At 47.2% G+C, this 14,377-nt stretch overlaps 1 protein-coding gene across 1 annotated transcript in view; it reads right to left on the bottom strand.

The window, feature by feature from the left end:
• The window catches only part of LOC119407261 (ATP-dependent DNA/RNA helicase DHX36), a 62,905-nt gene that overhangs the window by 36,944 nt on the left and 11,584 nt on the right, over positions 1-14,377 (bottom strand). The window contains exons 8-9 of the mRNA XM_037674147.2: positions 11,706-11,916; positions 3,486-3,713 (exon numbers count right to left, since the gene is read on the bottom strand). Of these exons, the coding sequence (XP_037530075.1) occupies positions 3,486-3,713; positions 11,706-11,916 (439 nt within the window). The remainder of the gene's footprint in view (positions 1-3,485; positions 3,714-11,705; positions 11,917-14,377) is intronic.

The following is a 14,377-nucleotide window of genomic DNA, read 5'->3' as shown; positions in this document are numbered from 1 at the left end:
CTCCAAATGCATGTTCAAAAATTAACCGCCAAAGACCCGCATTGCCAACGAAATGAACACGGGGGAAAAAAGCAAACAAAACAAAGTGCCATCGCGGAAATTCGCCGACTACGTTTCAGGCCACCTCGAGGTATGCGCAGTACACAGAAACCATGTCGAATCGCGACCGAAATTTCACGTGCTGAGCGCGGTACCGATCGTTCGATTTCACGGGCGCGCACGCGATGTTCAAGACATTGCAATCGAATCCGGAACCACCATTCGAGAGTTGCATGTGCCAACCACGCCCTCGTTTTCATTAACGATATGATTCCCTTCCCTTCAAGTGCAGCCATCGCAAAAAGTTTCGTTGATTCCGCACCAAACCGCAACTTTTATCGCCCGCAACCGCTACCGAAAAGCAACCAACGCTGATTAGGCCTAGCCTGCGGTTCAGCATGTTGTCGCGGGAAGTTTGTCCAATACAACTTGAAGGTCGGACGTCGAAAAGATCGCACTCAAGCACTAACTCAAGAACCGCGCGCGTGATACGAAGTTTGTGTTCGCGGCCGGGAGACCAACGGCGACAAAAGCCCGCCAAGCTCGTTTAAGTCCGCGCACTGGCAGAAAAGGCGAAAGCTCGCGCCATGAAGCCGCAAAACTTTTCAATTTGCGGACGAGGTAGCAAACGCGATATCTGTAGCAAGTGTGATAACGACGACGCTTTTCCCGACAGGAAAACTTACTTTAAAGCGCACTCAGGGGTGAGACGGCTGAAATCGATTTGGGAGCAGTTTTGGGAGCAGCAAAATTTCAATTTAGGAGCAGGAGAACCTTGTTTGGGAGCAGTTAGTGGCATTTATTATGTCGTTTTTGGAGCTTGAAAAAAAACAAATTTGTAGCAACTTGGAGGAAGAAACGCACATTTTAATCGGCTTAGAATACACATAACGTTCAAAGAGCCTTTGGAGAAAGCTTTTTTTTAACTGATTATTGCCAGGTATGAACTACACTACCTTTTTACAAACTACGCAATTTATATAACCCGGGTAACAACATATGAAATAGATGAAAAAAGTTTTTTAACTAGGTTCACTTTACATTTGAAAATAAAAAAAGAAGAAAACATCACATTTTTCAAATAATAAAAAAAAGTGATTGCACAAGAATTGTAGTCACATAGCAGTAGGTCTTTGAATGGTCAATGAACGATTCTTACTAGCACGCGATTGCGGCGATGCCTTCACGTGTAACATCAGGAAAGAACAAAAGCGGTATGGCGGCCACCGATGAACGCATGGGGGGGGGGGTCACATATACAGTCAACTGCAGATTTTTCGGACGCCCGATTTTCCGGACATGCTCGAAAATTCGGACACTATCGCGGCACCGTCACCAGCCCCATAGACGTCAATGTATAAGAACGTCCGAAATTTTGGACGCTGAAACTCTTCGGTGTCCGATTTTTCGGACTTTCTGCCCGAATTGTGGGTCCGAAAGGCATTAATTGGAGCCCTCACCTCTGCCGCGTCAATCATCTCTTAGGTTTGAACCAGCGCGTACGCGAGTCGATCTGTGTGCGACAGTAGCAGAGTCCGAAAGTCAGCTTTGCCGCAATGCCGAAGCGTTATGGGGTGAAGCAGACCAGAAATTCAAAGGGGCCGCTATCGCGGCGCCGTGCGGCGATGTTACGGATAAGCAGCGGAAATGCACGGAGGCGTGATGGCGGCAGCTGGCAAACGCGCCGGTACGACTTAATCGCTGACGACCCTTACGATAAGCATCTTCAGTTAACTGCTCGGTAGTGCACGTGGCCTAGCGCAGTTGCATGCGTACTTGGCTTCAGAACGGCGCAACAAGGAAGACGAAAAGACGAAAGATCACACGTCTTCCTTGTTGCGCCGTTCTGAAGCCATGCATCTGTACCAACTCGCCCAATTGTCGGTGCATGCGTACTGCACGCATTTAATAGGCGAGAGCCCAAATGCGCTGCGCCGCCATTCCTGCTGCCTCTTTGTGCGAGACCGCTAAGTGCGCCGCATAGACGCGTTGCCTTCGCGGACGAAACCAGCTCGCCATTGCCGCGCCCGTGTGCGGTCAAGAACTAAGTGCGCATCACGAACCCTTTCATGACAAATGCGTGCGTACGATACAGCAACAGTAAAGTGACGGCGTCAGTTTAGTTGGCGATGTACTGCACACAACTAGAAACAATCGGCTTGATACGGCAGCAAATGCTGCGTATCAGCGGCGATTCGGCGATGTGTGTGCGCATATGCGCACACGCATCGGGGAATGCCGGACGAGTCGTCCGCTCTTCCGCCACAGTCTTTGTGTTCTGCGTCATCGTTTAGAAACGCTGCATGCGAGATAGCCGTAATTTATTCCGCGTTTTGCTGTTATCAGCGGCGCTCATCACGAGATGTAAAAGTGGCGGTTGGCACGTACGTAGTTAAGCGGGGTTCGCGGCAGGTACCGAATGTATTTGCGAGAGCCTGGGCGCGCACTAAAATGCCTGATAATTGTACTGGGAGGCATTAAAGCTATTTCGGACGTGGCTGTGGCGATTTGACCGCTTAAGCGGAATAAAAAAGCATGAATTTGTTTTTTCGGACTGCCCGATTTTTCGGACGATTTCGCGGTCCCTAGGGAGTCCGAAATATCGGCAGTTGACTGTATTTACAACCACTCAGAGGCGATTACCACAGCACTATGGAAGCCTCCATTACAAAGGCGTGTAGAGGACACGCTTGGGCGCGTTAACATGTTCTGCGAACGTATCCCTGGCGCTGCTTCTAAAGTTACGTTTTCCCATGCTGAAACTGATGCAGGCTTGAAAATTCTTGCTTGCGGGGTCGTTTCGGCGCAGTTCGGCGCAATTTTTGCAATTTTTATGCTTTCGAAGCAGCTTGGCGCAGGAAAACGGAATCGTATCAAAAATGCGCAATATGCGCAGCTGTCTCACCCCTGCGCACTTGATGAGGACGCGATCGTACGTTCCACGCATTCCACGCGGAACGCGCTGCCGGCAAGCGGCCGCGGAGCCTTGCCGCCGCCGGTGCAAAGGCTACTCCGTCGCCTAGGCAACCACCATCCTTCCCCACTCGGCGAGCCCGCACAGCGCTGCCGCGGTCTTTTTCCTCCCTCCGCCCCTCGTTCGTTCAGTGTGCGTGCCCTCGCCCTTCGTAACGACCTCGTCGCTCCCTCCCCAGCGGCGTACCACCTTTGAGAACCGCACTCGCTGCCGCGTTTGTTAGAAATATTTTCCCGCAACCGCATTATAAACGGTATTTCATATTGGAGGACTGCACAATAAGCGGTATGCGTATACATGCGGTTCTATGGGAGGGTAAACGGGAGTCGAAAAAGACCACATTATAACCGGTCCCGCACTATATGCGGTTACGTTATAAGTGGTCTGCACTGTATACTGTACTATGACTACAACGACGACAACGCAGGACAGATTAAGACAGCACCTCTGTAAAAAAAACAAAAAAACCTACCTTGAGACTGGTGTTTGATGACAGCAACTCCCGAAGGAGAGCAAGTAGGAAGTCCGTGCGAACGTCGCGTTCATGCACCTCATCAACGATGACATGCGAGACTCCTTGCAGGTCGCCGTTGTGTTGCAAGTGGCGCAGCAGGATGCCCACTGTGCAGAAGAGCATGCCTCCACGTGTTGCCAGCAGCCGCTTAGATAATCGCACCTGGTAGCCAACGGTGTCGCTCAACTGTGGAATCGAAAGAATTGATGGGGGGTGGGGGGGGGGTTAATGTTAAGCGCAGTTCACATACATTTGCATTTATTTATTTATTGATGTACCCAAGGGCCTATGTGGGCATTACATGAGGGGATGGGGTAGTTACAATACTGTTGGGTATGTTCACAAATAAATAAACGGATCAAAAAAGGAGTCTGAAAAGCACAAGACCGCATACAAATAAAACATGTTAATGCAATGTAGTACCGTATTTACTCGAATGTAATGCAAGTTTGTTTTCAAGATTTTTGCTACCGAAACTCGACCCTCGCGTTACGATCAAATACCAAAATACCTTTTTTTTTTTGCTTCCTCGACGCAATGAAAAGTCGCCCGTTGCGTTACAATCATGGTCGCGTTACAATTGAGTAAATATGGTACTAAGACAGGCACGAAACAAGGCATGAAATAATACAGGTACCTATTATTGAAGTTAAACTCAACAAAAGAAAGCTACAAAATTTTACAAATCTACATTTCACATCTGCTTCAATATGTCAACCAATGAGTCATGATCACGCACAGTTACATCGCTTGGTAGTTTGTTCCAATGATAAATTGCAAGAAACAGTGGTGAGTCACGAAGGTAGTATATGTGCAACACATGGGTAGTAATTTGTATGCGTGATCCACGCGTGAAAAAATGCGGTGAGCTGGTTTAATCGGTGACGGTAAGAACGATGAATCACCGAAATAAAGCCTGTGGAAATGAGGGAGCAGTGCGATAAGCCTACACTTCTCTGGTGCAGGTAATTTTAATGAGGTCTTAATAGCTGTTTTGTTATAGACCCATGAATACCTTCCAGTGATGAAGCAGGCTACTTTGTTTTGGATGGCCCCAAGTTTATTAGTTTGGTAGTGCTGATTAGGATTCCACCAATGAACACTTGAATTTTATTTGACCACCAATGCATCGCCGAAACAAGAAAACGGCAGCCACAAAAACAAAGCCACTACTGCGAGGAAAGCTAACGAAACCAGACAATTAGGTCAAGGAAAGCCAAGGGAGATTATTTGTGTTTTCTTAACCGTAGTGTAATGATTCTCACTTAAATTGAAAGGAACTAAAGTGGACGAAAAGGTGTGATAAGTGAGAAAGCACAGTGGAAACTAACTACACTCAAAGCCTATTATAACGAAGTCGCGTCTGACAAAAAAAACTTGCGGAGGATGCTTGAGCTTCGCCTTCAAGAGTAGAACGCGATAGCGTAATTCAATTGCTAGCCTGGCCTTCTCAATTGCTAGCCTAGCCTCGCTTCTCGGTGGACACCTTTACCATGCCACAGACGTCTGTGCACGTAACATTGACCATTTCAATCTATTCTAGAATGCTTACTGCAAGCACAATTGCGAAATGCCCCCTATGCCATAATTCTTCCTTTTCCAAATTCTTGAAGTATCTATGCGTCCGTAAGGTAACACGCGCACCTGCGCGCTTTGTTGATGCTGTTGCAGATGATGATTAATTATACCTAAGCGTGCTATAATGGGTGGGCTTTTACACCACCAACTCGTTGCACAATTCCCATGTTTTGATGCCTAGTGTGGTTCTACACTTCTGCCACGCAATATTACATGCGTTAAGGAGACTCCTCACATATGGCATTCATATAGGGTTTCTTCGGAAATAGTTCCAAGGAAATGGTGTAGCTCTGCGGTAGAACATCTCCTTGCCATGCAGAAGGCATGGGTTCAATTCTCACTCGAACCAAACATTTTTATTATTCATTTATTTGTGTTTATCGTGAATTTTGCGTTCACGGATAATGCAGTTTTTTTTGCTCAGAACCAAGGATGCCAACACCGACACCACAACTTCTGCTAAATGAACTCTTTAATGCTATCATGATAACTTCATTATATCCAAAAATACACCATAAACGTATAGTACTCATAACACAATCTACAACAGGATTATTCCTTATTTACTCTATTATAACCAATAATTCATTATATCTAAGTTCATTATATCGAGGTTTTAGTGTAAATGCTAAGGGTGCCGCAAGTTCGTTAATTTCTCGCACTGCCTTGTTGCAACATCATGGATTTTGACATCAGCTAATCAAACTTAGGTTGTTTTTTTTTAAACTAGAAAGCTTTCTGAACGAGATTCACAAAGATGCACCAGAACCTGGGTTTCTCATCTCAAAAACTGGAATAAAAATGAAAGGCCGTTCCACATCTGCATTTCTCAGACAGAGTACGCTAGCAAATGGGCATGTCAAAAGCCATTTATCCATGCGAGCATCTTGCAACGTTAGTCTGTGAAAAAAAATGTCATCAACTTTTGCTTGTTTGACACAGCCTTGGCTAAGCAAATTGCAGGGATGCAACAGCCGAAATAAAATTTGAAGCAATTTTTGGAGCACCAAAATGTTGCTTTTGGAGCACAAAAATCCAAATTTGGAGCAGTATAACAAAGAAGGCTTATTTTTAGAAAAGCAAACAAAAATATGTAAAAACCATTCAACATCAGCTAATTCGCACACAGTGCACGTGAACACTGCTATTTTAATAAAAGGAGTGTGTTGAGCCACCCCACAGTGCGAAAAATGACTAAGTCCACATTAGCATTTGCAGGACCTGTCAAATAATTCGACAGGCACTGGAAATGCTAATGTGGACCTGCGAACCTGGCAACATGGAAATTTGGGAGGTTCGTAAAGCAGGAGCAAGTGGGGGTAGCGAAACAAGAAAACTGGCATGCGCTTTTGTCTATTGCTTCACAAGGCCGCAGAAACGCCATACACAGCAGCTCCAAATGATTGCCAATAATTTTTTAGACGTAAGCGATCATACTAGTACTCGTAATTACACGGCGCGTGCACGAATGAGTAATTAAGGAACAAAATGTGCTGTGTCCCTGACAGCTAGTACTAATAGCCCCTTCTAAATCTCAGTATGCTTTTCCGCAGGACACCAGTGTACTGCGGCAAAAGTGGCGTAAATAAAAAGCGTTCTGCACGCAATAAAATAAGCATCAGGAAATTTGAGAAGTACTGTCCTTTTCTAATGCGATAGCAAATATACGGACACTTTCGATGAGATTTGCCGTCATCTCCCGTATAAAGTCCAAATTGATAACATATCCCTGTGCATAGTATGTTCTACCGCGGGTGAAAGCGCGCGAATGCGGGTGACGAATGCAACTGAAGCAGATATCAAACGAGCCAGCCCATCTCCGTTACTCGGAGGGCGTATGCGATAACACTACTCCGCTCGGGAAGCCTGCCATCAAAGCATAGAGGAAACGCCCCGCCCATCTTCAACGAGCATGAAAAGACGCGAGAAAGGGGCGGGGGGGGGGGGGGCTGTCGCTCGAGTAGCAACTGTGAACTTTGATTCTAAGGCCGCAGTCGCAATCGCTGGCGCGAGCGCTGGCAGCCATCAGCGGGCGGCTCGTATATCCTGCTACATGCCGCGCTCTCAATGCGAAGACACTGTGCAGAAAGAGCGTCTTTCCCTGGAGCGGCCGTATTCTCTTACACCAACGTTTTGTAGAGTTACGCGAGATCGGATACAAAAGAGTTTGCTGCCAGCCTCACTTCGTACAACATTACAATTTGTTGCTATTGCATTCATTGCTTCGTCCATGCGGTGAAACTGACTTATTTTTTCTTTTGCGAGGGGTTAGGGTCTGCGCGTCTGTATTGGATGACGATGCCCACACTGCAGATGACCAACGCGGCCTCCATTTCTTGCTCAATCTTGCGCAACTGAGAAAATTTTAAGCTGGTCGGGCATTTTGGTGCAGCGTGGCGCAATTTTAACCAATTTCACGGTTTTGGCTCAGCTTGGCGCAAAAATAAGGAATTGTATCAAATTGGCGCAATTGGCGCAGCTGTTGCATCCCTGAAATTGGCAAACTGACATTCTATGATCATGGGAGGCACTGTCCTAGAAGGACTTTCCAAGATACGCTTCTAATAGGCATATACTACTTTGAATCATGTGCATGTTAGGAAAGTTTCGTATTTAAAATCTGCATGCAAATATGCATAAACTTGGCAAGTTTTATTGACATCTATCAAGAATTTTTATTTTAACTCTTAGAGGCACGTTATGCACATTTGTGCACATAACTTGTTTTTGGTAGTTGTGTTGAATGTGGGTAAGAAAAAGCAAGATACACTGAGGTTTCGATGAACTGAACCTCCTGCATAATAAATGTGGCCTGAGATGAAAAAAGTCCAATTTCCAGCTGAATTATTGAAATGGAAGCTTTCCATCCGGAAAGACTGTCGTTCGATAATTCAGCTTGATGTGGATTGATGTGGTCCACGGGAATTTTTTGTCAGTTTCCGACTGGAATTCGGCCATATTCCAGGTGGACATTCATTAATTTCGAGCCGAGTTATAATGCTACAGCCGAATTATCAAAACCGAAGTCCTTCCAGCAGGAAAGATTTTGGATTCAATAATCTAGCTGGAAATGGAACTTTTTTCATCTGAATCTTCATAACTTCATTTTGCAGTGCACTGTTACATACGATGAGTTTGCCAAAGACAATAACATGTTCAACGAGTCGTTCGACACGCCGCTTTCCGCGAGCCACATCAGAAGTACATTCGAACACGGATATATCGAACCCACATATATCGAATTTTCGGCTATAACGAACTCGTAAATTATCCCCTTGAATATCCTTTGTAATTTTTACCCGTCATCAGATATATCGAACGCCTCGCGAGCTGGAAGGCGCGCTTCGGCACTCGCTGAGCCCCACGACCTTCGCGGCACCGCGCCTCAGCCGACACCCAAAACGCTCGAAAAAAGTGAGGGCGAGAGGGCTCGGACTTTACTCCTGCTGGGCGCGTTCTTCAACTTGTGGAACAGCTTTTTTCCCCCTCTCTCTTTCTCCTACACGCTCCGCGTTACCGTCGGCTCGGAGAGCAGGAACGAAGGAGTTGGCGGGCTCCTCCTTTCACCTTTTCTTTTTTTTTTGTTGCTATTTTGTGAGTTTTCATCAGCCAACCACAGCCCGCCCCTTTCGTATTTGCTCAGCCAACCACAGCTCGCGCCTTTCATACATCGCTGCTGCCCTCGCAGGTAGCCCGGGCGCCCGGGTGGCCATCGCCGCCTTCGCGACTGATCGCAAGCGATTTGTTGGCGGAGTTCACTTCCGTGGGTTGTCGCATACCACCGCATTCCTCTTTTGCATGCGTGCTCTCCTGCAAGCTCAAAAAACACCGAGCTGAAGTTTCTGCTGGCCAACACGAAAGCGAAGCTGCAACTGCTCGACCAGGGCACCATCAAGTCCTTCAAGGTGGGCTGAAGGTTGACCTGCTTGGCGCCATTCAAATGGTGACGGGCACCTGGCGAGACGTGAAGACGGACGCAGTGCCAACTGCTTCCCGAAGGCAGGCTTCGTGATGGCGGAACTTGCGGAAACCAGTGAAGACGGTGACAAGTGCATAGATGACACATTTCACGAGTTGTCGTCCCTCTTCCCGGCTGCCGTTCCACCCGAAGTGTCTGCGGACGATTTTGAGGAAGCGGACTGCAATGTTCAGGCTGTTACGAGCCTCGCTGACGAGTACATTGTAGCTGCGGTTGCAGGAACCCAGGATACCCAGGCCGACAGCTCAAGTGGCGACGAAGATCGTCTGGACAAGGCGGTGGTTACACGCGCATACTCCGCCGCTGAAGTGGCGGCACCGTTCGGCTCGATTCGCCGTTTTTGCGGCGACATGGAGGGAACCACGCTGTCGCACCTGGACAGCCTTGATAAGATCGAGGCCAGCGTCTTCAACTTCATTTCGAAGACAAAGAAGCAGGCCAAGATAAGCGATTTTTTTTCGCGCAAATAAAACATTCTGTTGCATCGTGTGTGTGCAATTAGTTGTCATTCTTGAATGCGCCGATTGTAGGTGATTGTCTGCCACTGGCAAGGTCTCGGGGCCTGTATTTTTTTATGTCGAATTTTTCATACATCGAACTAATTCACGATCCCCTTCGAGTTCGATATATCCGTGTTCGACTGTACCAACTTTTCTTTGCTAGAAATGAATAGAGCCGAAAATGAAGTTACACTACAGTGAAACCTCGTTAATACGTACCTGCCGGGAACGCGGCATAACTACGCACTAAACGGTAGTACGCATTAAACACCAAGTACAAATTTGCATCTCCTAGCGTACGCCATCGCCGCCAGCAAATAAATAGAGTGCCACAGCAAATATTGCCTAAAGTATCCACGGCAAAGCCTTTTCTTTCTTTTTGCCAAAGTGGTGAAAAGATCCTGCCACACTCGCACGACCGCCCGATAGCGCGTAGTGGCGACGCCGAAGAGCATTTCGAAACTATTGCAGGGTCCGGGATACGCGGTCAACGCAGTGACCGACGTAGCGACAGAACGGACAGTGTCTGCTTTCCGCGGTATATGTGCGTGTGTCTAACCGCGATCTGCTACTAAACGAAAACTGACACAGTTCCAGTGAAACGCGGTACGGCCGCGTGGCGCCGATCGTCTCCCGGCTAGTTGCGTGCAGCGCGTCGCCTACTCGGCTCACGCCGTCACTACCGGGCCGCTTGCTGTGCCGCACGCGCGCATTTATCGTGGGAATGTTGTTCGTAACCACTTCGCTCCAGATCGTGCACAGATGCGGCGAGCAGCTTGTTCGGTTAACGCAGCGATGACGAGCTTCATGCAAGCGATGCGCACTCCGCGATGCTCTATCGGTCCTGGCAGCGGACGGAGGCGCTTTGGGTGGTCGCCTAATAAAAGCGTGCAGTATGGTTACAACCGCGCTACGCTTGCTGTATCGTACACGTGCGTTTAGTGTGATAGCGTCAATGCAGCAAGGTTTCTCGGCGCCCGCGACCCGCAACGCTAACTACGCAACAGCGATCTGCTTTCGCTTCTACAAAGCGGTGCGCGCCTGATGACGGCTTAGTAGCGTTTGCTGTCGGGCTAGTTGGTACATGGCTGAAGTTCTTCGTCCCTGCCCGAGCATTTGTGCCATTAATTCAACTTCAGCCTTGAAGACGGCCGCGCACAACGAAGCGGCAGCGATCGGCGGCCCAGCGCGTTCAGGTTGTCGCCTAATAAAAGCGTGCAGTAGGCTTAAAAAGTAGCGCTGCGCCGCACGCGTGCCCGAGCAGATAGCTGAAGATACTTATTGTGATAAGGTTGTCGGCGATAAGTCATGTCGGCGCATTCGTCGGTGGCCGCCACCTCGCCTTCGTTCTTTCCCGATGCTTACCCGCAAAGGCGTCGCCGCAATCGCGCGGAAGTCGGAATCGGGGATCGACTGATCTGCGCACTTCTCAAAAAGGCGGAAGACCTTTGGCGGCACATTCTGGCATCGGGAAGTTGAGCGGCGCAGTAAAATATTATGGCACAAAAAGTTATCGCGGTACGCAGGGTACGCACTAACCGGTAGGCATAGGGCGAACCACTACGGCTTAAGCGGTCAGCGAATGCATTGGGCTCTATGGGACTCGGTCGGGGATTCGTCGCAACTACGTTTTAACCGTTAGTACGTTTAAAGCGGGTACGTATTAACGAGGTTTGACTGTATACTTCTAGCCTGAGATTTGATTCTACTTATGAAAAAACAGAACATGGATGACTTCAGCCTAGGTAGGTATTAATTACAATTTAAGATTAATTACTACACAAATTGGCACATTATGGCATTATTTTTGCTAAAATAGAATATAGAGTGGTTTGAAATAATAGGCAGCACATGGAAAGGTGGCATTCATTGCGGTCGCCCACCATTTCAGTCACTTAACGGGGGCCCGCAAGAGGATAGCGTATGACGCACGCGCAGTCATGACAAACGCTAACGCAAAGCTTTGTATACGCTATTCTGAAACTGCCTAATGTGTAATGCTGACACAATTATGGACAGTCCTTCATTGGTCATGCCTGAAAGGGTTAAATTTCAGAGAGAAGTTCCCCCTTCAACAAGCTATTAGTAGAAAACATGGAAGTGAAACACAAGCTTACTGACCTCTTCTCTCCGCTCCGTAGCTACCCGCTTTGCCATGGAGATGGCTGCGAATCTCCTGGGCTGGGTGATCACAATGTTACAGAGAGAGCCTGCTCCCTCGCGCACTTGGTCCTCGAAAATGAACTGGGGCACCTGTGTGGTCTTGCCCGACCCAGTCTCGCCGCAGATTACAACCACTCGACTCCGATTGATGGTGCTCAATATCTCTTCCCTGCAGCGTGAAAACGCATGTTGAGTGCTTTTTGTGTGCCGGAGCATACGTTAAAGGGGTATTGACACGCAGATTTTCAGTTGTACTTTTCTTGCGTCAAATGAAAGGCCAAGCATCAAGAACCTAGAAAATGTGCTGGTAGGCGTGAGTGCACCCTGAAAAGTTACTTACGTTCTAAAAAGCCAGGGCGTGCAAACACAGACACAAGAAAGAAGTCAGGACACCACAAACGCCGACTAGACGCACAACGGCGGAAAAGAAAGAAGGCACGAAAACTTATCTGCGCATGCCCATGCAATATGCAAACCTATCAACCCGGCACGCGTGGGGGTCTACGTGGAAGATAACTGTTAAGGCATTTCATCTCTATGCAAGTTAATCGATGGTTGGCTCACGTGTGTGCTACCACTATTCTTGATATGCCATGCTTCGATCATCAGGCGCGTTTCTTCATTTCTATGCTGGTGCAACACTGCGCATTCACCAAATTTTGGCGTGCGCTTACAATCTCTGCAATGTAAAGATAGATTGGAAGGTGAGCCTCCGGTTAGCGATCTCTTATGTTCCAATAATCTTTGGTTAATGCAGGGGGGCATCTGTCCTACGTAGAAACGGCCGCAGCTGAAAGGGACTTACCAACTCGCTCAGCTCTCTATTATTCTAAGTTACTTACGTCGTGTTTTTAATAGCCAGTTTAGATTCCCACTGTACCCTCATGTCACGACAAGGTATGATCTTCTCGTCATGTGCTCACTCAAGACGTCGTTAATTTCCATGGCTGCTCCACTCCGTGGCTCCATTGGTGATGCACGAGCGGCCATTTTGTATGTTTTGGTAGCTGATGTCACAACGAGCCCAACTGGTGCGTGACGTCACCAGAATTAACACTGTAGCCTAACGTCATGCTTGTTAAGGGGACACTAAAGACAATTAACATTTTAGGTCATAGAGAAAGGTCAATGACATCTAAAACGTCAATATTACACACAGCAGTACTTTAGTAATTGGGAAATTAATGTAAATGTAGGACACAATTCGCACCATCAAAGGGACATCCTGGAACACTAGCCCAATTACGCTTCAGTACAATTAATCACCAGTACTCATACTATCCACGACAAAAAAGAACATTTCAGTGCATTCTATGACAAAGTAAAATGCAAACTGTGCATTTCGAATCATGCAATTCAGACCTTCACATTACCCTTAAGAATAATGCAAGTTCTGTATTCGCCGGGCTGTGCTCCGCTGCTCCAGCTGTCGGGCAGTAAAGAGCGGGCGGTTTGAATTGCGCTAATAATGCGCGGACCACTAGAACGCGATTTTCTTTCAAACTAAGCATTTCCTTGGCATGAAACAAGCACTATGAGGTTTCTGGAATGCTAGTTCAACAAATCACGCCGGCTTAACATTTGCGTTTAGTGTCCCATTAAACGTGACCTTCAACGCTTTCTGAGCTGCTTATCGGTAGTCGAGGCTCCTGAGAACAGAGGACAGAACATGCGAGCCAAACATTATAGCGCAGCATGCGACCTGGTATTCACAATTAATTCTCATGTCAGTAGAAATCGCTTGCTCTATTCTCAACAAATGATGCCATAATCCAAAATGACCGCTTCATAAAGACAAAGACCCCAGCCAATGGTTGACCTGAGCATCGCGAGCTGCAAGGTAACCATAGCCACTGTTTGATGCCGTGGCTTGCCTGCGCCGCAGTTTGTAGGGCTAGAATTACAAGTAGTATGGAATTACACCAGCACAATCGCGATCACACAGAAAGTAATCCATGCGTTCAAAGAAAAAGGAAAGTGCTTAATGTCACAACGCATGCTGATAAACGGACGTAACATTTTGCCCCCTTGTTATACCCCCCCTCCCCCCGCGTAGCTTTCAGCATGCTCGCTGGTACGAAAAGAGAGAGAAAGCTCTTAAAGCATTCGACAAATCCCTGTAACTCCACTCATACTTGAGGAATTTTGAAATGTCATTTTTGGTAATCGATTTGCAAGCCAATAAACTCTTTTTAATGAAGTCATCCAATGATTACTTCGAAAAGTGTTGCAGGGCCCCTTTAAGTTACCAGTGAACAATTATGCAAATTGCCCAGTTACTGCGACTGTGCATGCTGCCCACTTGCAACAAACATAAAGGGACACCAAAGTGAAACAACGAATCGGTTTAGATTGATAGACTGTACTCTGAGAACTTTAATTTCACCATCATAGGCTTATAATAGAGGATAAATTCAAGGTCAAAGTTTAATTTTTAAATATTGCACTGAAATCGCCACATATGAGGTCATGAATTTCAAGGTGTATTTTTCGTATTTCAGCGACGTTGGCTCAACGAAATTTCCTGAAACTTGGTAGGATGTTAAGTCTGTGGCACCTTCAGAGGACAATGTACTTTACTTTTACCAATTAGAAACTACGTAGGACCTAGCACATGTCAAAATATATGA

The sequence above is a fragment of the Rhipicephalus sanguineus genome, chromosome 10, assembly GCF_013339695.2.
Source record: "Rhipicephalus sanguineus isolate Rsan-2018 chromosome 10, BIME_Rsan_1.4, whole genome shotgun sequence".
NCBI lineage: Eukaryota > Metazoa > Arthropoda > Arachnida > Ixodida > Ixodidae > Rhipicephalus > Rhipicephalus sanguineus.
Note: the sequence above shows the minus strand (reverse complement) of the source record. Positions and strands in the feature narration are given on the sequence as shown.